Source organism: Scomber japonicus, chromosome 11, assembly GCF_027409825.1.
Source record: "Scomber japonicus isolate fScoJap1 chromosome 11, fScoJap1.pri, whole genome shotgun sequence".
Taxonomy (NCBI): Eukaryota; Metazoa; Chordata; class Actinopteri; order Scombriformes; family Scombridae; genus Scomber; species Scomber japonicus.
Genome location: NC_070588.1, coordinates 6,001,169 through 6,027,672, shown reverse-complemented (window position 1 = coordinate 6,027,672; position 26,504 = coordinate 6,001,169). Strand labels below are relative to the sequence as shown.

General features: G+C 38.7%; 1 protein-coding gene across 1 annotated transcript in view; it reads left to right on the top strand.

Annotated features, from left to right (window-relative positions):
- The first annotated feature begins 10,955 nt into the window (after nt 1–10,955).
- gpr39 (G protein-coupled receptor 39) overlaps nt 10,956–26,504 on the top strand; it is a 38,486-nt gene continuing 22,937 nt past the window's right edge. Inside the window, exon 1 of the mRNA XM_053328710.1 lies at nt 10,956–12,159. Within this exon, the coding sequence (XP_053184685.1) occupies nt 11,379–12,159 (781 nt within the window). The 5' untranslated portion in view covers nt 10,956–11,378. The remainder of the gene's footprint in view (nt 12,160–26,504) is intronic.

The following is a 26,504-nucleotide window of genomic DNA, read 5'->3' as shown; positions in this document are numbered from 1 at the left end:
TTCAAAAGCAAAAAAAAAAAAGATTTTATTTACCATGTTTTTTTGTGATTTCATGTTTAAACACTACAGCTGAAGGTGAATATGTTTGATGTTGTTCCTCTTCATCCTTCATGTTAAATGTCATCTTTCTTTTTTTTCTTTTTTTTATTGATGATGATGATGAGTGTTTTTCCAGCACTCATCATCGCTGACTGGACGTGTGAAGTAAATGACCTGCCTGCGAAGGGTTAAATGAACAGGTTGAGCACTTTAAGTGAGACACATAAACTCGTCTACTTCACTTTCATTATTGCATTTTTTTTTCTTTTTAAAAAAACCGTCCCACCTTTTTTCTGTCACGGTTTTTTGATGATGATGATGATGATGATGATGATGATGATGATGATGATGATGACTTTACAGGTGATAATATTTCCATGTTGTCTGCAGAGACTTCATCACTGGTGCTTGTGAAATCATAAATATGATTTTTTTCTTTCTCAGGTACTTTTGTCTTGTTTGTTTTTTTGTTTCTTTTGTTTTTTTTTACAATCTGAACCAGTTTCTTTGTCTTTTAAGTGTCATTAATTCATTTTGTTATACATGATCTTAAAGAGGAGGAGATAAAAAAAAAGCTGTAATAGAAACTTCTCTCTGTTATCAACTTCAGCTTCTTGTAATTATCTTTTTATTTTTGCCTGTTTTCATAGTTACACTGCACTATTAAAACATCTTTTTAAAATATGTGCGTTTAAAATGCTGTAAATGTCCTCGTGTGTCCAAACTGTGTTTATTTCCCTGAGATTAGATCTGCATGTATTTGCTCCGTTATCTTCAGACCGTGTCGTCTAATTAAGGCGTTCGAGCCTGAAGGGTTGAAACTTTATTGTTTTTATTATTTTTCTGACGATGTGGCCGCAAATTCCTGTGAGATGGTAAAGACACAGAGATGAGATATGAGCCCATTAATTGGAAGTGGTGTGCAAGTGCTGGCCAAGAAATATGTATTAATTAATTTATGTTATATATTGGCACTATGCACACAAACATCATCACCATATAGCTAATTTTCATCTGCGGTCCCTTCAGCAGGACATAATTATAAAACGTATAACAGCACAGTAAATAATAGCGCTTTTCCACTACACAGTTCCAGCACGACTCGGCTCGACTCGATTTATTTTTGCATTTCCACTAGGGATAGTATCTGGTACTTGGTACTTTTTTAGTACCTGCTCTGCTGAGGTTCCAAGCGAGCGAGCAGGGACCCTAACCCTTTTGAAATGAGGCCAATGAGGAAGTAACTTAGAACTGCATTCTAGCAAAAGGCCACCAGGGGGCGACCGTTTTGGTGTCAAAAGGACTTCCGTCTCTATTCAAGTCAATGGAGAATTCAACAACTTCTCACTTGATTTCTAACCTCAGTAAACGTTTTCAAAATGTGTTTATGGTCTCAATCGCTAGTTTAAAGCCTTCTTCAATGCAGTATGATGTTCATTTGGGACATTTTGGCCTCCCTGATTTTATATTTGATGATAAAGCAGGGTATGCATTAGGGCGTGGCTACGTCCTGATTGACAGGTTGATTGCCCAATGTCCTTGAGATCCAGCCCTCGCAACCATAGCAACCTCCCCACTCCGCCCATGGTCCCGCCTCATGCCCACATAAGTAGAATCCGTGTTTTTATTTTTCCCAGCATGCACCTGAAACTTTCAAGATGGCGCTGCCTAGATTCGAAACTATTGGCTTTGTGTCCGAGCAGCAGTCCACAAACCAATGGGTGACATCACGGATGTTACGTCCATTTCTTTTATGCAGTCTATGGAGCCCTCCCACACAAGAATCAAACCCGGCATTTTTAAATACCGGCAACAGTGTTCCAGCGATTTGGTTTCTCTTCTCTTTGCTTTGTGTGTGACAAAAAGCCACATACCGCAGCAAGTACACCATCGCCTCCATGTCCTCCATTGTTTATGTGTTTGTGTCGCGTATAAAACGGAGTCGCGGCAGTATCGCGGAGCGTTGCTATGACGACCCTGCCCACGTTGAGTAGGTACCTGTTGTAATGGAAAAGGTCGTTCCTGGAACCGAGTCGAGCCGAGTAGTGCTGGAACTGTGTAGTGGAAAAGCGCCAAAACAGTACAAAGCAAAACTACACACAATATCTACAAATTAAAAGGTAAGATTATTTGTGTTCATGAGAAGTTGATGAGATGAAATGTAGAGTTTGTGGGTTACAGAGCTTTTAGCAGATTTGGTCTGATGGGAGCGCTATAACAAAACTGTTATAATTGTTAATCATGTTTTGGCCCATGACTTTTATTGAAGTGTAAGTCTCACAAACAAAACTATTTTTTTCCTGGATTCTCCTAAACTGAAGGTCCGATTGCTACAAAGTTTTCTGTGGATCAGTATTGGACCAAGCTTTGAAAACCGAGCAGTAAGCTTGTTGATATCTTATGTAATTCTCAAGATATTGATCATTGAACAAAGGGTGTGGTTCAGCACATAAATAAACCAAAGTCAACAACAGCTGGGACGATTATCACAAAACTTGCAGGACAATGTTCACATATTATCCTGAAATAGATCCTGACAACTTCATTCAAATCAAAACACTAGAGGGTCCCACAAATGCAAAAAAAAATGGTGCATTATAACACATATTTAGACTATAAATCAGACATTATCTGTCCATTCATTACACATCTCATAGGATGATTTATAACTACAGTATGTTGAACCAGGTGTTTAAAATTATTCTGAAATCTTTCAACAGAGGGCGCCACCAGCTCCAAACATGTGTGTAGGCTAAGTGTAAATTTGGCCATAAATCAATAACAAATAGGGATGTCCTGATATGACTTTTTCACTTCCGATACGATACCGATATTGTAGCCTTGAGTATTGGCCGATACCGATATCAATACGATACGATATAGGCACGAATCATACATATATTTATTCCTTATTTTGTTGTGTGGAATGTTAGAAAAGGCTTGATAAAGTGATGTTACTGTTACTGTTACTGATGTTGTAGTGATATAACAGAAAACAATAGTCAGCAACAGTAGGTATAGGAAAAACTGACCCATTTATTATTAACCAATTGGTTACATAAATTTTAACCTTCAACATAAGAGTATTACCTCAACAAATCCAATAAAAACAAAATGTTATATTTAAAGTGCAAAATAACCACTGGTTACCAACACAACTGAAGCGAGCCAGAGGCTTGTTGCTTCGCCTTGCTGCTCACGCGAAAATCCTCATGTTCTTTTTTGTGGTGTTTTTTCAAATGTGCGATGAGGTTGGTTGTATTGAACCTTCCCGGTTCTGTCCCTCCACGGGACACTTGCGCCTGACAAATGTTGCATTTAGCTGCAACGTCTTTGTCCGAGTTTACAGTAAAATACTTCCACACAGCCGACAACACTACACCTTGCTGCAGGCACACCCGTTGTCGTTGTTGTGATCACGTGGGCTGTGCATGCTGGATCAGAGACGCTCTTCTTCCGCGGCCGGCACCAACGTTAATTAAGGGGCATTACCACCACCTACTGTGTTGGAGTGTGATCAAACCAGAGTCACCTATTATTATAGAAGTGCTGGAGCGGTAAATGGACAGCTTATATCGGAGCGTTTATATCGGAGTTTTTAGATTCAGTCCGATAAAATCCGATATTCACTTTTTTGGCTGATATCGGACTGATTTCCGATATCAATATCGGATCGGGACATCCCTAATAACAAATTGTCCAAATATCACCAAACTTTGGGGGATATTTTTAATTTAACTTTTGAAGCTTTTGACTTCTAACAGTCTGTGTTGGATTGAACCCTGAAATCAACGCTGGCAGCTTTATTTTATTACTATAAAAGTGAGAAGAAAAGACAACTAGATCAATATTTGCAGAACTGCAGGACTTGAAGCTCTACTGTGTGAAATTCTTGTTTTTACTCTTTGGGAGAATTTTTGTGAATGAAAGAAGAACATTTAGAGGTGTTGATTATTCTAATAAATCTAACAAACATACTGATTAATAGATGACATTCATCATCAGGCTTCAACAAGCGACAAATTCAAGCAGCTACATTCACATCACGGGCCTTCAGGCTCATTTCACTCTCAGTATAAGGTGTGTTTACTACTGGATATGTGAGCTGTTATCTGTATTTTAGTTTTTATATGAAAAAATAAAGGCACCATGGTCATTTTTCAGCCTCACAGAGCTGCTAGTGGTGCTGCAGAGTCTCTATTTTCTCTGTGTGAAATTATTTTAGAAGCTGAAAAAATATATTTTCTAGTTATTGAGTCAAATGAATGACACAAAAATGAAGAAAAAGAAACATCTGCACACCAGAGAAAAAGGCACAAAGAGAGGAGAGTTTGTAATGTGATCTAGTTACAGACTCGGCACCTCCACATTCACAAATATACTCACCTCTTCAGCGCCGTTCATGATGTCAGAAGTGTTTGAAAAGGACAAAATTGCTCAAAGTATTGTCTTTTATAACGTTGTATAAAAACATTTCAGCCCTGCTAAATATTGCTTTTATACATTTTTCAGTGTATCGTGAATAAAAGACCTGATTGTGCTGCTGAGTGTCTGAAAACAACCACACACACACACACACAGAGATTTACAGTCTAGTAGCCTGAATGTTGACTATAAACCATCGTTACATAATGAAACACACATTTTAGGTCTTGTCGAGTATAAAATATAATTTCCCCCGAGGTATTTCAAGGAGACCTTTTAATCTTTTTAAAGTGGAGAGTAAAGTGAAAAACCTGTTTGTTTGTTTGTTTGTGTCATAAGTACACGAGTGTTCGAGCTGTTTGCCCCTCGCTCTTCTCTCTCTATTGTCTCCTCTTGGCCTCTCTTGTCTCTACTGGACCAGCATCCATCCTGCCGGTGCCAATATCCGAAGGGTTTTGGATTTGGATCACTCTCTCTGAATGATGTCTTTATCCTTCTCTCTCTCTCTCTCTCTCTCTCTCTCTCTCTCTCTCTCTCTCTCTCTCTCTCTCTCTCTCTCTCTCTCTCTCTCTCTCCTTTGTGAATTATGTCTTTTCTTGGTGTGAATGGTGTGATGTGTTTGTCCTGTTCTGCTTTGGTGACACCTGGAAGCTGTTTGGCCTCCTCTTCATCACATTCATCATATACTATTTATTATAAATCCATTATAATGTTGTTATCCTGTAATTTGTCATCTATTTGTCCGTCCTGAGAGAGAGATCCCTCCGCTTTCACGCATCCTTTCTCATCCTTTCTTTCTAAAGGGGGTTTCAGGGAGTTTTTCTTTATTCAAATTGAGGGTCAAAGGACAGAGGATGTTGTACAGACTGTAAAGCCCCCTTAAGGAAATCTGTAATATTGCGCTATACAAATAAAATAGATTTGACTTAAAGGACCAGTGTGTAAAATTTAGTGACATCTAGTGGTGAAGTTGCAGATTGCCGCCAAATGAAAACGCCTCTCCTCCCCCTCCAAGTATTTCAGAGAACATACAGTGACCGCAAAACCCTCTAGAGACAATGTTTGGTTTGTCCGTTCTGGGTTACGGTAGAAACATGGTGGGCTCCATGAAAGAGGACATGCGAAAGAGGTAGATATAAAAGGTGACGTTTAAAGTAACGAAAACATAATTATTCTTATTTTCAGATGATTAAACACTGATTAAAACAAACATATTCTAAATCTTACACTGTGGACCTTTTAAAGTGAAGAAAATGAAATAATAATATACAATAGTCAGGAGTCTCTGTCTGTTCTGGAAGAGGAATCCTTCCTCTGTTGCTCTTCCTGAGGTTTCTTCCATTTTCTTCCCCATTAAAGAAGTTTTTAGGGAGTTTTTCCTTATTCAAATTGAGCGTCTAAGACTGAGGATGTTGTATTGTTGTACAGACGCTAAAGCCCCCTTAAAGAAATCTGTGATACTGGGCTATACAAATAAAATTGTAAGATTTAGTGACCTAGTGATTTAGTGATCTAGTGGTGAAGTGCAGATTGCAACCAAATGAATACACCTCTCCTCCCCTTCCAGGCATATGGGAGAACTTACGGTGGCTTTGAAACTCTCTAAAAATAGTTGCCAGTTAATTATCTGTAAATCAATCAATCAATCAATCGATTAACCATTGCAGTTTTACACACGGCACTGATTGCATTTCCCCTTCATTTCACTTCACTTCAGCAGTCTGGTCATCTTCATATTACTTGACTACATTTGCAGGTTTACTGTATATCAGAGTGAAATCACGGCACAAGATCCCTGTTGAAAAGATGTGAATAAATAACAGCAGTAACATCCTTAAAGGAGCAGTGTGCAAGATTTAGTGACATCTAGTGGTGAAGCTGCAGATTGCAACCAAATGAATACCACTCTCCTCTTTGAAGCGTATAGGAGTGTCAGGGTCTGTTAGTGTCTGTTAGGGTTTGAGTTGATTTTCTGTTTTTGTTGTGCCACTTCCTGTTTTATTTTGAAGTCCTTGTCTTACCACTGTCTTCCTGTCAAGTTTCCCACCTGTGTGATAGCTTTCCCCGCCCTAATGTGTTTCACCTGTGTCTAATTGTCTTCCCCGTCCTTGTGTTTTTAAGCCGTGTTTCCCTTCCCTTCTGTGCCAGATCGTCTTGTTCTTTGAGTTCCAGCGTATTATTTCCTTGAGTATCTTCCTGTAAGTGACCAGTTTTGATTCCCCGACCATAGAGTTTAGCCTGCCGATTATTGTACCATTGCCTACCTGGTTTTGACCCCTGCCTGCAATAAGCGACTCTGAGTAAGCCTGAGCCCATCGGTTCCTTCATTGTGTCCTGAGCCGTACCTGATAAGGAGAACTTACAGCTGCTGCAAAACTTGCAAGAAATTTGAAAAGTCCTCTCGAGAGACAATGTTTGGTTTGTCTGTTCTGGGCTACTGTAGAAACGTGGCGTTCAGGTGATTTTACACTAATTAAAACTACTTATAACGTACTTATATTACACTTATGCCAGTATTTTTGCCCATCGAGCCCCTAAATCTTACACACTGCTCCTTTAAGGTTTTTCATTTCCTTTCCAGCTCCAACAAGTTATCCTTAAATCGATGCATGACTAGTTTTGTCACATAAATAATTAGACATTAGTTCGGCTACATGAGCATTTTTCATGTCTGTGAACCGTTTTATGTCTTCTAACATCTAACAGATGGCTTCGAGCTCCACATATTCAGAACAATACGCTCCATAATGTCTTTATTTCAAAGTCACAAAGACAATTTCACACCATCTCTTCCACATGAGCACCTCATCACAGACGTATTGTCTCATGCAGCCTAATTACAAGCAGGCGTCTGAACACAATACAGATAATTCAGAGGAGATCTTCAGCACCGTGATTAACATCAGCCTCCATTATTTTTTCACTTTCTTCACTTTAGATCGTTAACATCTGGCTGGCGACGCGGTTTATCTGACAATATCCAATCACAGAGAGAGGGCACTCAGAGCTTTTATCTAATCAGCTTCAACATGTTGACATCACTTCAGCTTCGTCTGGGGATGAAACACAGATGCTTTTAAGATTAATAATATCCTCCGAGAGTTTGAAGAGTTTTGCTTCTATATTATATGAGCGGGAAAAGGTCTTATAACTATAATTACGGTAATACACACTATTGGTTTTATTGGTTTATTTGCACATTTGTAAAATAAAAGTCAGAGAAAAATAGTCAAATGAAAATAAAATGTGCGGGTGACGTAGAAATCCAATATAGGCTTATCTTAAAACCTTATCCTAAAACCTAAAAAGAGAAAAACATAATAACAATGCAATAAAGTAAAATATCAAGTGGTTTAGTCAGATTTAAAGGGTTAAAATGTGAAAATAAACGTATGAATAACTTGCACACATTATTTATTTGTGGACTCAGCATCAAATTTCTGCTTTTAATCCATTTTGAGAGAATATATTAGAGGATTATGGTAAAAATGTCTAAGTGGTGTAACCATAAAAACTTCGTACCAAATAATTCAACTTGCTAAAAAACAGTAAATCGTCAATAAAACACCATATCAACTAGTTTGGCATGATCTTACATTATAACTTTTACATTAAATAAAGCTAATGGAATACTATTGTTATAAATATTACATTTAATCTGGAGAATCATGGAGATCAGGAAACATTTATTTAACCCTCCTGTTGTCCTTGAGTCAAGGAAGGAAGTTAGGAAAGGAGGAAGGAAGGGAGAACGAAGAAAGGAAGGAAAGGAGGGAGGGAAGAAAGAGGGAAGGAAGGAAGGACGGAAGCAAAGGAAGGAAGGAAGGAAGGAAGGATGGATGGATGGATGGATGGATCAGTATCAGTATAAGTCCACTTAAATACACTGTAGGTGGATAAAATGTTTATTATATATTTATCATTCTTTTGCGGTTACACCATTTGACATTTTCAGGAGCATTCAGTCTTACTTTTGGTTTTTAAAAATGGTGCAAATGTCATTTCAAAACCAACAAAAATATAAAATGTACATTTTAACAAACCTGATGCTGCTTTTAAAACTATTTTTAAAGATATTTTTGAATTTCTCATCTTGCCAACCCGTATTTGTCACTGAGCCAAATATCATTAACCTAATTAATATTACAAACAAACATTGTGAAATAAAATAAAGCAAAACAGCAAAAATTATAAGTTAACAACTTTTGTGTTAATTCAGTTAAAAGTTTACCTTATTTGTTATATTGCTATTAAGCTTCACAGTATTTGGTCAATTATAGGAATAGGAATAATTCCACAATGTTATTAAGTAAATTATTTTATAAGATTGTTTGTTTAATCTCTTTTTAATTATATGTTGTATGTGTAACATTTAAGCTGTGTATTCATGTCTCCTTGTCTAACTAGTGAGTCATTTTAGTTCCTTCCTGCCTTTGTTTACGGGGGACACTTGTTTGTGTAACAGTAAACAGATTGAAGTTGGGTTACGCTGTGCTGTAGTGTCGATTAAAGCAGCTTTTCCAAATAGAAACTGTCGTCAGATTATTACTCACAGCCCAGACTGCCTGGAAAACACTGCTCACTAAGAAATCAGGGTCACACATTAATCATTATCTAAAAAGTACCGTTTTATCAGCCACTCAAATGTTATCGCCCAATCTTAATTGAAAATTTGCTTCATATCAACGGTTGACCTCATACGAGAACCACTCGCATGAACTGATACGAGGTTCATACCAATGATTTAAGAACATCTGTGGCATTCATTTATTTTCTTGTACTTTTTGAGATCAGGGCAGAATTAATCCAGCGTCTCAGAGTCGGAAATCACGTTTAACCGGCTCAAAAACTTTTTGGTTTTGGTCCTACAAGACTCGGAATAAAAGCAATTAAATCAAATCTCTTAAAGGATAAGCTCTAAATGTTTTATATGTGTCTTAAAACAGCAGTCAGGTGTCAATATGAACAGTGAAACAGCTTTTCCTTGCTTTAATTATTCCTCCTGTTCATACTGACTATTAAATATAAATATAAATATTCAAATATATAAACTCATCCTTTATATATGATAAAAGAAATCAACTAAAATAAACGATTGAACTAAAACAGCACCTAAAATGCCACACATATGAGCTGCATGTGTCAAATCATTAACTTCTGTCCACTTTCGCTTGAATGGGGACTTTTCCACAAACATTCAACAAATGTGAAACTTCCTCATCAATCTAACATTAACTATTGGCTTTATTTACTCTTACACATCTATCTATCTATCTATCTATCTCTCTATCTATCTATCTATTACCTATTTAGACATCTAGACAGCATGGATCTATATAAGTATTAGTCTAATATTCACTAACTTTTAGTTGGTTTTTGGTTTAAATCGACTCCTGAGGTAAATATGGGACTATTTAGCTGCTAAACGTTTCACTCTGTTCACCAGTTAACGCTAACTGTTTATCTGCAGGAAGTAAACAGAGGGATTATAAAGCTTCTGCATTTAGAAACAAGGTTGATAAAAGTGAAATTTGAGGGTTGGAAAAGAGTTTTAAAGCTCAGTAGAGTTGAGAAGCAGAGAAACCACTTTTACATTACACGCTGTCATTTGATCCATACTCATTGACCCTCATTCCTCATTGTTTCTCTCCACCATGTTTATGTTAACGAGGCTGTGAAGGTGCCGACAATGAATGATGAGGACAGATGACATTCACAGGAACAGAAGACGTTAAAAAAAAACACACAAACTACAATCTGCCCATCCAGAGATCAGATATGAGGCAGCTCTAGGACCAAATCTGAGTCATCTAGAGACAAAAAACATCAGATTTGATCCACTTGAATGTAGCCACTGATAGTTTCTTGTTTCCAACTTTTAAACCTCATTGAAAAACTTTGCTGTTTTAAGATAAGAATCTAATGTTGATGAGCGGCTTGTTTATTTCTCACGGTCATGAACTGGAGAAGTATGTTCACCTCACCTCACCTCCGCAGCCCAAAACCTGGACAATTTCCACCTTGTTCCTGTTTTAACCTTTCAAACCCTCCCTCCCTGTTCTCATAGTTTCCATTCTTTTAAAATCAAAAACCCGCCTTATATTCAGGAGGCTGGCTCATATCTGCTGTGTTATCTGTAAACATTATCTCCAAATACAACTTCAAGGTTGTAAATCTTACACTTTATTTTATTGTGGTCAAAGTCAAGCATGTTTTTAACTGCTTCTTTTTCTTTGTCTTTAACTTTTTTTTCTTTTTTAACAATATTTTTCTAATCTCATCTATAAATTGGACTAAAAACAAAACAAGCGTGTGTGTGTAAAAAGAGGGGGGGGGGGGCATGTTACTGCTGATAAGAAATGAAACCAGGCCTGAGCTCATGCTGCCTGTGGTGTTTAATGTTTAACTGCCCTGCCCTCGTGGGAGGGAGGCGGATATTTGTGCTGAGTGGAGCGTCCGCCAACACTTTACTTTGCTCTGACTGAGGTGAAACCAACCGACTCCGGACCAGGACCTGTGAGGACTCTCTCAGGGGGATCACAGATAGTCATCAGAGATAGGTAAAGATGGATCAGCCTCGAGGGTCACATGCTGGACTTTTGGGGTTAAAACACTGAATAATCAAAGCTGAGCAGAAAGTAAAGAGAGAAAGAGTTTGTATTTTCTACTGTGGAGTTGAGTGTAGAGTAAAACTGTGATTTGGAGCCACTGGAATCATCTTTTTGAAGACTCAGGAATCTTTTTAGACACAAAGAAAAAGTCGTGACTGTTGTAGCTGTTATCTTAGGGGGGGGAGTATTCACCTCTGAGTTTCGGCTCTAATCACAGCGGCTGCACCCAGTAACAGCACTGATAAGCTACGGGGACAAAAATCAATACACCTGGAAAATCTGAGCTCACCACTTTTTCCTATCATGGATGAAGAAGAGATAGGGGAAGAAAAAAACTGGAGGGAGCTGGAACCGAACTACCCCGTCAAAATCTTCTTGACGGTGCTTTACAGCCTCATCCTGTTGACGGGTATCGTTGGTAATTCGGTGACCATCAGAGTGACACAGTTGTTGAAGAGGAACGGCTACCTGCAGAAAAATGTGACCAACCACATGGTGAGCCTGGCGTGCTCGGACTTGCTGGTGCTCCTCATCGGCATGCCGGTGGAGCTCTACAGCGCCATCTGGAACCCGTTCACCACTGACTCAGGCGACGCGTCCTGCAAGATCTACAACTTCTTGTTTGAGGCTTGCAGCTACGCCACTATCCTCAACGTGGCTACGCTTAGCTTCGAGCGCTACATCGCTATCTGCCATCCGTTTCGCTACAAAGCCTTTGGGGGGAAACGCACCTTGAGCCTCATCACCTTCGCCTGGCTGGTGTCCATCCTCGTGGCGCTCCCATTGCTAATCGCCACGGGAACGGAGGGCCACATCCCCTTCCGGTCTGATATACCCGTCCAAAATCTGACGTTCTGCACCAACCTGAGGGAGCGCTGGGTGATGTACAGGACCAGCATCTTTGTGGCTTTTGCCATCTACATGATTGTGTTGGTCGGCGTGGGTTTCATGTGCCGGGCGATGATCGTGGTCCTGAGGAAACCAATGACCTCCACGGACACCAGCGTCAACGGGACCCAAAGAGCACCCAAGCACGAGAGTGCAAATATGAAGATGGCGAGGAAGCAGACCATCATTTTTCTTGGTAGGTCGTTGGTTTTATATCTTTAAAGTATAATTTGTGTCGTGTTCAGTTGGGTTGTCTGTGTTTTAATACTTGAAGGAAAAGTGTCTTAAACCATCAGTCAGGTGTCCAGGTTCTCCTCAGTGTAATAATTCCTCCTGTTCATACTGAAGATTAAAAGATCTTCAAATGTGTTTTTCAAAGTGTCCACACAGTCATTTAAAAGTAGATGTGAAGCTTCATATCAAGTGATGTCTGACACATTTACAGTTTTTTTAGCATCAAATTCCCTCTTAGTGTTTCCCTGTTGAGCTGTGGTGGAAGTAAACTGTTGCTTTAAGATACCTTTGAAAAATTGTGGACCCATCCTTTAAGGCAGTGGTCGGCAATTAGCTTCAACTACAGGCCAGTGTTTATTTGGGTGGCCTGTATGTTTGGTTTATTTATTATTTAGGGATAAGATCGATTTGCAACGCTGTCATTTTTGACATTAGTAAGTGAGTGCTAACAGTATTATTTCAACATTCATTTGGACCATAACGGCAACAATTACTCAATTAGTTGAAAATGAATGGGAGACTAATTGATTATTTGCTTTACTCATTCATAAAAAAGGGAAAAATGCCAATCATTTGGTTGGTCTGGCTTCTCAAAATGAAGATCATGGTCTTTTATTATTGTTTTTTAACTATTTTTAGGGTTTCATAGACTAACCAATTTGTCGTCTAATAGAGAAAATAAACCACAGATTGATCGATAATGGTAATGATCCTATTAGAAATACCTTTTATTGGTCATCCACACTCAATAACAACACCTGGCTTCATTTGCGGTTAATTAAACGTCTGTTGTTGTTGTCTTTGAAAAAAAAGAGGCCCCAACACACCATTTCTGCCACTTATATTGACTTAACTTCAGTTGTCTCTCAGTAGTATTCGATTCAGTGTTTATATTTGTAAACATTTAAATGAGCTTTGTGTTTATTTCTGAATCTACAGCAGATTTGTGATTGATTATGTAAACCATAAAAGTCAAAAGTGAACATTTTTGCCTGAAGGCTGATTTTGGCCGACTGGCTGCTTTAAGGGATCAAGTTTAAGTAAGATGGCGAATCTCTGGAAAAACAGGCAGCAGAGGTGTTAGCGAGTGTTATTTTTGGTGCACCTTATATTGTGTCGTGCGTGTCTGTGTGATGTTGTGAAGTTATCGCCGCTGGCCGGGTCGTGCGGTCGTGTCAGACAGACTCTTCAACTGTTTACAGCAGCAGTGGAAACACAACGTTGACTCTGAGCCACAAGTGGAAGTTAAAAAAGACACAGTCCAAGCCATGTTTCCAGTGTTATGACCACTGAAGTGATTGATTTCACACACACACACACACACACACACACACACACACACACACACACATACACTTCTGTTTAAAGCCTGTACTTGAGCTAAAAGAATCAGTGCAGATAAACTGTCATGTTTAACTTTTGCTTGTTTTAGTTGTTTGATATTTTGACCTTAAAGACCGCTCCTCAACCTGATCAATGAGAAGCTAAATGTATAAAATGAGCTTCTCGAGTTCTTATTTTCACACTTGCTGATGGATTTAATTCGTCCTTTTTCACCTTTAAACTTCCATTAATTTATAAATGTACTAAAGTCACTCTTAAACTTCTTAAAAGGTGCATTAATTAAGATTTTAGACTGTTACAAACCAACTCAGAGTCCACATTTAAACAAAAGGGAATCACACCTGAATAAAGCTTCTAAAATAACCATTATTATGAACTTATTAAGTTCAATAAAATAATGTTAATCAGTAGTGAGAGAGAGAGAGAGAGAGAGAGAGAGAGAGAGAGAGAGAGAGAGAGAGAGAGAGAGAGAGAGAGAGAGAGAGAGAGAGAGAGAGCTAAATAAACTGAGGCATAAACTACCAGCTGCAGGTAGTTTCCTGACGTCCTCTTTAATCCCGCCGGCTGGCTCCTGGGCCAAGAAAGGAAAAGTAACCTGCCAAGCAAAAGGGAGAGAGAGATGTCAAATGGATATTTACTAAAGATCAAATTAATATCTGATAAGAGGCGATGTCTCTGAGCTGTACGATAGGATTTAGTGTGTGGGAGATGGAGAGCATTAAAAGAAGCTAAAGCATTGAAACTAGACACTGATGTTGCTCTTTATTTGTCGACTAGAAGAGATTCAGAGGTTGGACAGGAAACTCTGGAAAATACACACACACACACACACACACACACACACACACACACACACACACACACATATACTCTCATCTGTTTCAGTGGTGTTGAGGTGTTACCTGTTTATACGTCACACACCAGTAACTTCTGTAGTCGCAGTTTGCAAAAGCAGGATGCTGGCTGGCGCCTCACTGGCAACCCGATCTAAAAAATAAACACAACACAGACTGTTCACAATGTAGCATCGATGCAAAATGAAAATAAGACATCCATCATCATCTTTTAAGGCGTCGTTATTTTGAAATTCGCCTGGCGCCCAAGCACGCAGCACTCCTCCACACAAAATGCAAGCGGCACCATGGCAACGGCCAGAAAAAAAAAAGTCAATGAAGTTATCCTGAGCAGCTTTTTCCCCACAAAAACTAAATCACAACTTTAAAAAGAGCGATAAGTTTCACTAGCAGCTGGATTATAGAGTCAAGTCTATCATCAAATGCTTCAGACAGAATTTAAACGGCCTGAAATGTGCTGCTGCTAGTTTCTTTTAAAAGGATGTGAAAATCTTAAAGCTCAATATATCATAATGTGGCACTTTATAGGGAACAGGATGTCTATTTTTCTAGACTAGATGAATTGTAATTTAAATGTCTGGTTAAGCTCAGAAATAAAATGATTTGTGATTTGTGATTTTGAAAGTGATTTGATATGAATGGAAATGATTGTGTTAAATCAGCTGTGATATCGTCTCATATCGAATTGTTGTCCATTGAATATATATAATATGGTTTTGTGAAGGAACTTATGATTCATACCCCTAGTTACTGCGTCAAACCAGAAAGTCAAATCAAATACACAGGAAGCTTTAAAGGCCCATTTATGTTTCAAACGATGTTACCGTCACTGCTCACATACTTCCATGCGTCCTTTACGTTGGCATGGATGTTAACCAATACATCCACCAGGGGGCAGCACAGAGCCAAACGTTTATAACAACAACAAACTCAAAAACAAACATGGCGACTGTGGAGGAGATATTGATAATGTTCCTCTTGCATAAAAGACATAAATGATATGTTTAAAGTTTCTAACCAACTCGCACAACCTTTCCTCAAAAAGTTCCTCCATTGTTATTTCTTCTTCGTGTCTCACTAGAGCTACGTATCGAGTAGTGACAGCAACACTGCCCCCCCATGGTTTCCGGTGGTACTGCTCCATTTGGTCCGTATCCGTAAGCTTTATGGAAACGTGCAGAAATACGGAAGAAATGAACGCAGAGAACGGACAGAAGGCTCCGTCCGTATCCGTATTTAACGTTGAGCATAAATGGGCCTTAACACGAGCCCTCTGTCGCCCAGTGCTACACTGAGTGTGTGCATAACTTCTGTATTCGGAGTTTGAATTTCAGCCGGGTAAAGCAGGATGTTGGAAATGTTGCTGTTTGTTCAGCTGAAACTAATCTTTGGAGACAATCTTCCCTCCGTCTCAGCATGCTGCAGGATTTTCAACTTTCTCTTCTCTAATCTTTGGATGAAGTTTTAAGACAAATAATTGAATTTAAGTAACAGATAACAGTAACAAAATGCCTCATATTTAAAATAAATAAAATAAACTACAAGCATATAAAATCGGGATAAATCGAGGTAAAGACACCAGGTTAAATTCAAAGGGAATACACATAGGTGTTAAGTTAAAACATGAAATATAACATCAAATAAAGCCATCCATTCATCACCTGTTTTGAGTAAATAATAGCTTTAGAAACAGGCTGCTGGAGGAGAGAGGGATATCTTTGCTCTAAGAAAAGATGGATTTACCACCAATCAAAACAACTTTTGATGAAGATACGGTATCAGTCAGAAAGTTTGGACACACTTTCCCATTCACATCAAAGAGAAACTGTGTCCAAACAAAGATACTGTATGTTTAAAATACATTAAATATGAATAAAGATGAGTCAAAAAGGCCACGACATCGAATCTTCAATTCAAAACTTTGAAAGAGAAGTGACTCAATCTCAAGACGGCAAAAAAAAGTTATAGTTTAATCCTCATCAGGGGGAAAAAAAAAAGGAAGGAGAAATCTCTCGAAGGACCGCGCCCAGAAACATTCACCCTTTCCAAGCATTCAGGCATGCAACGGCTGCCAATAGTCTGCAAGCTCTGATAAAATTTTAATAACAGTATTTGCAGAATAAACAGTACGTGAGCTCAGGAGGGGGAGGAGGGGAGGTAAGTGGGGGGGAGGGGGTGGACATCCTGGAGACATCAGCGCCGTCGTGGTCCAAGAAACAGCGGCTAGCTTTGGACATGAGAAGGGAGGAGGGACTCTGGAGATGATAACGGGATGCTGATATGCTCCGGTGGAGACAGCCAGGAACGGACGGAGATAGAAAACACACACAGCAGACAAACTCCCAAAGTCCCTGAGTCATACAGCAGAGCGGTCACAGACGACGGCCACATGAATAAGCAGCTCGACCGACAGGAAGCCGCACAACAAACTAAATACCAGGAACTGAAGGAGGAAGCTGGACTGCTGTTAAATGTCACCTTACTATTTTTAATCTCAAAGAACTCTTCATTAGTGGATAAACAGATTCATTTACTTTCAAATCAATCAATAGATCAAACTTTATTTATATAGTAGCTTTAATGCAGGTTAATGCAGTTTAAAGTGCTTCACAGTTGATTGACGAGCTGATAATAAGTGACGACATATAGAAAAGGAATAAACATGACGAAGGAAGAAAGAAAAAAAAACTCCAATGTACACAAGAGAAAATAAGATTGATAAAAGAAAAGTTTATTAAAAGAGTAAACACTTTTATGACTGCACAAACTTAAAAAGCTGCAAAAATCTATATTTTATATAAACGTGTGTCATGCATGAACCCACAGAGAATTAGCACCCGACTCTACATCTAGAAATACTCCAACATGTTTTCTTTTCATTTGATGTTTTAAAATGAAGTAATTATTTGTATAAGTCCATTTAAATACACAGTAGGTGGTTAAAATATGTAATATTTATCATTCTTTTGCAGTTACACCATTTTCAGGATTAAAGATATTTTTGAATTTCTTATCTTGCCAACCCTTATTTGTCACTGATCAGGCGGGGAGTTCTGGTCCTCTGAAATGAGGCCAATGCGGAAGTAACTTAGAGCTGCATTCTATCAACAGGCCACCAGGGGGCGACCGTCTCTATACAAGTCAATGGAGAATTCACCAACTTCTCACTTGATTTCTAACCTCAGTAAACGTTTTCAAAATGTGTTTATGGTCTCAATCGCTAGTTTAAAGCCTTCTTCAATGCAGTATGATGTTCATTTGTGACATTTTGGCCTCCCTGATTTTATATTTGACGATAAAGCAGGGTATGCATTAGGGCGTGGCTACGTCCTGATTGACAGGTTGATTGACCAATGTCCTCGAGATCCAGCCCTCGCAACCTCCCCGCTCCGCCCATGACTCCGCCTCATGCCCATATAAGTAGAATCCGTGTTTTTATTTTTCCCTGCTCATATTGCCAACCCTTATTTGTCACTGACCCTTATACAGTAAGTAGACTATCACAGTAAGTAGGTGAGTCATTATTGTGCAAGAATAAGAGTAAAACTGCTACCGTGAGGATCTCCTGGTGTCACGTACAGAGGAGGAAGACATCACTTAGACATCCTGTTTGTTTACTACCAGACAGATCAACCTTTGTTTAAACACCAATGATGTCATGTTGAATCAGTCTGGCATTGAGCAGACACCAAATACTCACCATTTACTTTGGTCTGAATCACAGCATTGGAATTTATTATTATGTACTTTTAAGGTTCGGTCTCACATTTCCAAAGGTATTGATTGTGTAACCGGACTGTTATAAAGTCAATGAAACTACTTTCCCATATTAAACTTCTTCTTTTTGTGATACAGGGTATTTTTCTTACCTTGTTATTACGCATTATGTCATATTTCTAGCTTGGATCCAACGTTGTAATATTGGACCACTGATTAGATATACTATTTATTCATCAAGTGACATCAGGTCCTTAATTGTGCTGCTTATCTATTGTATTTTACCATTTTTATATTTCTCTGATCTTTCTTATTCTGATATATTATTATCTGGCAGGTGACGCAGATTATTTTAATTGACCCAGGTGCTCATCAATTATTCAGAGTTATCTTTCCAGTCTTCTCATTGGATGATTGAGGCAGCTCTTGTATGTAATAAAGTGTGGTAATGCTGCCTGTGATATGCGTAATGAAGGTCTGTGTGACCGAAATGTTGCAGTAATTTAATAAAACAAACAGTGGTTAGCGAGACAGTGTGCAGGAGCTTTTTATAAAAACATTTTGTTGATCACAGTACAACCTGAATAGTCTCTCTAGTAAATCCCATTAACACTCTGTTCACATGTATTTATCAGAGGGAGAGAATTGTTCCTAAAAATATAATCCAGCAGAATACATAATCAACCTGTTTTTAACCTTTTTTTTTGGCCACGACACTGACATACCTTTAAGTTGATATGTTAAAATTGTTAGCCAATAGTTGCTAATTTCTACATTATCATTCATTTGGAGTTATATTTTTTTTCCATCTGGTGAATGTAAGTCCAATATTCATTCTCTTTTTGCTCTTTTTTTACTTTCTACCAACTCCTGAGGGAAATATCTGGCTCTTTAACTGCTTAACGCTCCACTAAGTTCACCAGCTAGTCTACAACTAACTTTTTTTAATCTCTGAAAACAACGTTACGAGAGCACAGAGAGTGAACCAAAACAGTAAAGTTGCATCTAAAGCTCCGTAAAGCTGAGGGGAGCTGATTATTAATTAGTAGGTTAATTACTACAAACCACATCTCTGACATTATACATCATTATTATAGAATTATAAATACAAACATCCAGTTGTCTTTTATTTTATTACATTTATGTAGTCAAATAGTGAGTCTGAAACCAGTTAAATCAGTTAGTTAGTGTCTTTCACATCAATACTGAGTTAGTGAAGTAATTTACAGCATCATCTGCATATACAGTAAGTAGAATATTCAAAGACAGTTAATCATTAATAGAGAAGAGAAAGGAAAGCAAAAGGACCAAGAACGCTACCCTGAGGAACTCCTGATATCACACACAGAGGAGGAAGAACTTACTTAGCCATCCTGTTTCCAACACCTCCTCCAATTATTTTCACTATCTTGCATTAAATGTATCAGCTATGTAATGAGGAGAGAGACACACCTTTCAAACAGCACACGTGTTTTAGGCTAAATACTGAAAAACAGATGGAAAACTCTTAGTACTTTGGCCCTTTATATCCTGATAACATCCATACGTATCTTACTTTTCATGACAAGAACTACAATATATGTTGTGTATGAGGGGTTGGCACTGTGACTAATTAAACTGAAATTCCCAGGACGGTCATGTGTCAGCCTCACTGAGAGTCTCTGACACATTTAATCAGCCTCACAGCTTCCCGCAGAGGAAAAACGATAATAATGGAGACTTTCTGCAAACTCCTTTACTGTGTTCATCTTTTGATAAGAAACTAACATATCAACAACTCTTACTTAACCCTTTAAATATGGACCCCAGGTAGAGTAGCTGTTGCCTGGGTAACCGCTAATGGGGATCCAAATAAACTAAACTAAACATACTGTTCACATTCTGACTCAAAATTAGTCTCTCCACCAATTCACATTCATAAATTCCTCATCAGTCATTCATAAATATTTATGATTAATCCTTCTGATATTCACAATTACTTTTTTATGGTTCAGGGAACACAGGTCAAATTTGTACATTTGCATATATAAAAATGTGTATCAGCTGCACAAAATTTAAAAAAAAGATGCATTTGTTTCCATTTTTGTAACCTGCAGGTCACATTAGGAAAAGTCAAGCTAAAAGAAATCTGTTTTTACAGCTTTCAAATGTAAAAATGGGTCAAATTTGACCTTGAACAGTATGTAAGGGTTAATGTTATTTCTTCTTCTTATGCTAAATAATAAATGAATGACCATTATATTTATGTTTGTATCTACTCTACTGAGAACAAACACACTTCTATACTCATGTAACTTTTCACAGTTGTGCTCTGATTCAATTACCAGTCAATCATACGTCTTCACCGCTCTAATTATGACTTCAGTATTAACAGCATGTGAATTTAATTGGGTTTCTGTGCTCTGATGACCTTAAACGGATGGGGCCAGCTGCATTACAACTAATGCATAAAATTGGGTTTCATCCATTAGTCGCAATCACTGTGCAGCTTAATTGATTGATAGAACATAATTGTTTCTGTCCTGCTGCATCGAGCCAATGTTGAGCCTACTTACACATATTCACTTTTTTTTTTTAACTGATGAGGATGGTGGCATGATGGTGATAATGATGATAATGATAATTGTGATGGTCAGGCATAGGCAGCTATAGTGTCACATATACAGATAATATGTAGATATGTAATCGTTGTTTTCTGAAAGCAGGGATTTTTGTTTAGTTTGGTTTTATTTTGTTTGTCTTTCCTTTTTTCACATGCTTCTGTATTTCCTTTGTATATGTATCATTGGAAGGGAAGATGCATGTTTTGTAAAGTTAGTGTCTTGTAATCCCATGTAGGATGGGTCAGATATTTAGGGCCCTACAAAATCTGTTTTATTTTTTCCCAAATTCCATTTTTTCCATTTCCATTTTTGTGAATCCTGTTTTTTTACCTTTAACTCTTATTTTACTAACAAAAACAACAGTTCACCTGACACATAGAAGTCCTTCAGGAACTGCTCGGCTCTGTACTGAGGGGTTAGTCTCAAGTTTTCAAAGTTTTGCTTCATTAACATCCCAAAAATATGAATCTGATAACATCAATCAACTCACTGTAATAGGCCACAGCTTAATCTTTGCTTACATGTATGGGATCCCTGCACTTATAAATCATATATTCAGAAATACTGTTGTGATATTGAAGCACCAGAATAAAGTTATGAACAATAATATTTTTCTGGGCACAGCGTTCAGTGAAGTTGACCAACAGGAATAACCTTTGCCACCATGATCTGCACAATATTAATCTGTATTAAATTAAAGCTGTTGGCTGTTGTTTATTTTCAATTGTGTTTTATTGCAGTTTTTAGCTCTTCAAACTTTCAGCAAAAATACATTTAAAGAGTTTTGTTCTGTTTTAGTTTTCAGCAGAAAGTCTGAGGCGCTATATTGAAGAGTCATTTCATAGTGGAAAGCCAAAACTGCTAATTTTATGCTAATGTGTCCAGAAACTCATATTTTTTGGAGACTAAAAACCCGACAGCCTTGATCGGTTTTCAATCAGGCGACATGTAATGACGCTCGGCAGTGTGCGATCGTCCTTTATGCAAACAGTCTGCTTGTGCTTCCACTCAGCAGGAGCTGTGAGGGACGCTGGCTCCTCTCGCTCACGGTTTATAACTCTACTTATGACCACCAGACTAGAATATTGATGCATCTATTAATATTAATGAGCGCAGACACAGAAGAGATTGTGTTTCTGTTTCTAATGGCTGTGATATTCTTTCCAAATGTTACTGGAAATGTCTCATCATCACCCCACCTGTTCATCCTCTTATTATATTATCATGTCGTCATAGCGACTAGAAAATTCGTAACAGCTCATAAACAACAACTTCATCAGCGCTGGACTTCATCATCTTCATAATGGAATATTACATTTTACTGAATATTACAGGTGCAAGTGGGGGTCATGACACAGTGTGCTTGCATCAACAGTATTGTTCACTCTTTTTATTGACTGCCGGAGGAGTCGAGAGCTTGAATTTGAATACAAGTTGAGTTATTATTGCAGGTGGCACATAAAAAAAAAGACCAGCTGCAGTCTGGAAGCGGTCGCTCCTGTCGCAAAATCGCTAATGTCAGGTATCTCTCAAGTGGCTCAAGTCCTTGTCGCCGCTCCGCTCTTTCCTTGAATTAACTTTAAATCCAGGCTGGAATCCTCTGCAACTTTGGAGAGTAATTAAAAGCAGAGAACATCCTTGTTAAGTTGCCTGCACATCACTGCCAGGACAGAAGGTTAATTGCTTTACATACTTTTTGTCAGTCGCTTGGAGCCCGGCGTTTGTGAAATGAATATTAATTCTGTTATTCCCGACTTCAGCCTTTTGGCCTGTGACCTTTGACCTTTTGGAAGGGCATTTTACGTGATGGGAACAATCGGGGAGGTTGGAGAGACGGGAGCGCTGTGTCAAGTTATTCTGCATTCAAGAGGCGTGCTGCGATGATAATCCCGTCGTCTTCACACTGTGTTATCACGCCTGAGAATCAAGAGATACGCAGAAAAGATCCAGAGAGAAAATGATGTTTACACTTCGTTACGCAGACACCACAATATCACCTGAACCTGTGTGTGTGTGTATGTGTGTGTGACATTTACCTCCGAGCTGTAGTGAAATGCACCTCGTTAATCCTGCATGAACTCAACCAAATAAAAAAGGGAGCATTTAAAAAAGGAAAGAAATGTTGAAGCAGCTCACATGAAACACGAGGCGTCTCCAGAGTGTAAATGATGAATGTGCTCTCATGCAGAAACAAACAAAAACTGCAGCTTAATTACAAATAAAAAGCAATTGTATTTCAAAAGGGGATTTTATTTATTAGCTTTTTGTTCCTTCAAGTTGGATGTTTGAGCTTCGCTGTGCAGAGTGATGTTTGTGCACAGCTGGTTTTCACATTCACCTGCTCAAAGGAGAAAGGTATTCACTTCACACACTAAAGAAAACAAAAACAAATCACAGCAGTGCAGATATTCAAGTCAGGTCTAAAATCAGTCATAATTGTGAGTTTCCAAACGTTTGATGTACAGGCTCTCCACAATGTAAATGAGTCAGAATTAACCAAGAGGCTAGTTTATATCTGTAGTTCCTGGGCAGGTCAACAATTTAGTCAAGCACAATAAAAAGAAGAGAAAAGAGAGGAAGAAGTAATATTAAAATAAACATTACATTATGAACTATAAATAACACATCATTAATACAAGCAGTGAGTAAAAGCAGTCTGATGGTGATATGATGCTGCAGCTCTGGCGTTGATTGAGCCAGTGTTGCACTCTTAACCTTCGTGTCGTCCTCCCGGGTCAAATTGTCCCCCGTCTGTTTTGACTCTTTCTTTCTTTCTTTCTTTCTCCTTCTCTCTTTCCTGCCCCCTCCCTTCCTTCCTCTGTCCTTCTTTCCTTCCCTTTCTCCCTCCTTCCTTCCGTTCCTTCCTTCCTTCCTCCTCCCTTCCATCCTTCCTTCCATCTTCCTTCTTTGACTCAAGGACAACAGGAGGGTTAAAAAGATAAGACTCCATCTTCCGTTTAGGCAACTTTATTTTCCCGGTTCTGCATAATTTTTTTTATAAGAGTTTTTCAAAGGACCGCAGCCGGAGCTCATACAACAGCGTCCTACCTGTAAAAAAACTAAAACTAAACAACTGTCACACACCTACGTGCCGACTCATGACGTATCACACACAGATAAAGCAGAATAAGCACAAAATATCTGGATAATGGATAAACAAAACAAAATATGCATTTTCATGCAACTGCTTCACCTGTTATACCTCTGTGAAGTTTATAGTGTCTCAAATATTTCTAGATCGCAACACCAGTGTTTAAGAGTTTTTTTTTGGGGGGGGGGGGTTGAACAGGTTCTTATGTGTACGGGTAACGTGATGCTCGGACAGAGAAGGCCGAAGTTCCTTCTATAAGGAACAATGCAGCCCCCCCTCTAAATGTGGACCTTGTGGTTCTGGTATTGTCCTTTCTAGCCACAAACTGACTCAGTGGTGGAGAAGGGCAAGACCATGTAAAATGTAATATTAAATTAGTACAATAGATAAAACATCAGTGCAGAACTTGATATGAACATGATTTTGAGGTCAGTATGAGACAGAATATGCCAGTGCGAATATAATAGGTGTGATTTCAGGCACGATTTAAAAGATGGAGACAGTCAATCTTTTACTTCCAGCAGCTCTCTTCCAGAATAGCTGCAGATTTGTTCTCTAAATGTATTACTGCACCTTTTCCCCCCACAATGCACTAAACACAAACATATAACTTAAGTTAACCTAGCAGGTGTGAAATAAGCTTTTCATTAACCATTAGGAAATAAAGTTGCAGAAAAAAGAGAAGTTGCAGCTGAAAAAAAGTAAGATGTTTCCTAAAGCTGAGGAGGAAATGTGGAGTTCTCTGTGGATTGCCACTTTGGCTGACGTCGTTCATGTAGTTGTTTGATCCATTTAAATAAATATAAAACTATCAATAGCTGCAGCTTTAAGGCTTTTAAGTCTGGACCCTCCAAGATTCCCTTTTTTCTTCCCATACTGAGTGATTATTACAGAGGCTGCAGTGGAAATTGAAATAGAAGAAAATTCACAGGGTTTCAAAATATTGGATTATTTTCCAGTAGATAACATTGGGATTTGTTCAGTTCAGTAATTTTGACTTAATTGGTGGTATCACACAGAAAACAGACTCAAGAGGGGAATTCCTTCAATTAATAAGGCCTGATTGTGATGCCAGTCAAGTGCAAACAGAAACCAGACAGGGGTGGAGGAGCAGGGGTGGAATACAGGAGCAGCAAAAATAGAAGTGACAATAACGATCAAACAAACTGTTGAAATTAAACATCAGTGGAGGAGATTTTTTATTTCCTTCTTTGGACGAGGATTCATAACTTCTGCGGCCTTGCATCGTCCTATCTGTTCCCATCAGCCTGCCAGAGCGCGGCCGTAGCTCTTGAACTGCACTGACAGGCCAATTTCCACCCATGAACCCTCTCTCCTTTTCGGATCGATGGAGTTTATTTATTGTGTTTGACTGCAGATCACGAATCCCCCATCGGCCTCTTTATGCAGCACTGATGGCCTCTTTCAAACTCTTTCACTATCAAATATAAAGTAAACCTCTGGGAGGATTTGTTTGGGGCTCTTTTGGGCAGGTCGATGAATGCGCTTCACCATTTCTTCTCCTTTCTCTCTAACTCCTCTTCTCTGCCGGTATCTACTTTGCACTGAGTGACAGCTGCATAGTTTAGTAATAAGCTCCAGAGCCCTGCAGCTCCTCGGCAGCCAGTTTAGCTAAAGGCAAACCTTCCTGTGAGTGACAGCCGGCTCTCACTTGGGAGACAACCCTGCATGTAGCTTCATGGTGTGTCACCACTCGGAGGGGAAATCACCGATGTGGTTACTAACCTGCTGTACAACACTAGACTGTACATACACCGACATACAGTAGCATGCAAACACGACACAACGCAGCCTGTCTGCAGGGACCGAGGGATGTTTACATGATTCAAGGTGATCAGTTTCACATCTTATTCTGCTACTTCTCACTCAATTTGTCTCCATATGAAATATCCAACACTGGAAAAAGTTTGTCTTGCTTTTCCAAAAGTAACACAAATCAGAATTGTTGTAACGAGAAAGGTTTTACTTTAAATATGATATAAAGTCACTCTTGCAGACCGGATCCCTGAGGCTATATCACCACAACAAGCTGAAAAAACCAATATGATTGTATGAAGTTGTCTTGAACCATCAATCGACTGATCTACTTGTGTATATTGAAAGTCTGAAATATCTTATTCCTCTGTTGTTGTTCAAATCTTTTAAAAACACATCAGTGAGTCACATTACTACCCTAAGGTGACCTGCTCCTTTATTATAAGGATTATGGTATTTTGTGTAGTTTGTGTAGAAATGCTCCAAAGACTAAAAACAGCAACCACGTTTTCAGTCTCTAGAGAGTAGTTCTGTGTAAGGCCGATATCACTCAGCATGTGTACTGAAGTTCTTTGACAAATTTACAATATAGTATAAAGTCAGAACATCAGTTTGTGTTGGACAGTGTGTTTTGTCCTCCTTTTTATGGCTGAGAACGCTTTTATTCTCATCAAACATTAATAAAAACATCTCTCTCCTCTCTGCCTGAAGGACATATCAGGTAAGGACACCTCTGAAGCTCCTAAATATTGGCCAAGATGGGAGTCATTTCAAAAGTTAAAAGGATGGGTTTGTTAGGGTTTTAGTTGATTTTCTGTTCTTGTTGTGCCACTTCCTGTTTTATTTTGAAGTCCTCGTCTTACCCCTGTCTTCCTGTCAAGTTTCCCGCCTGTGTGATGGCTTTCCCCGCCCTAATGTGTTT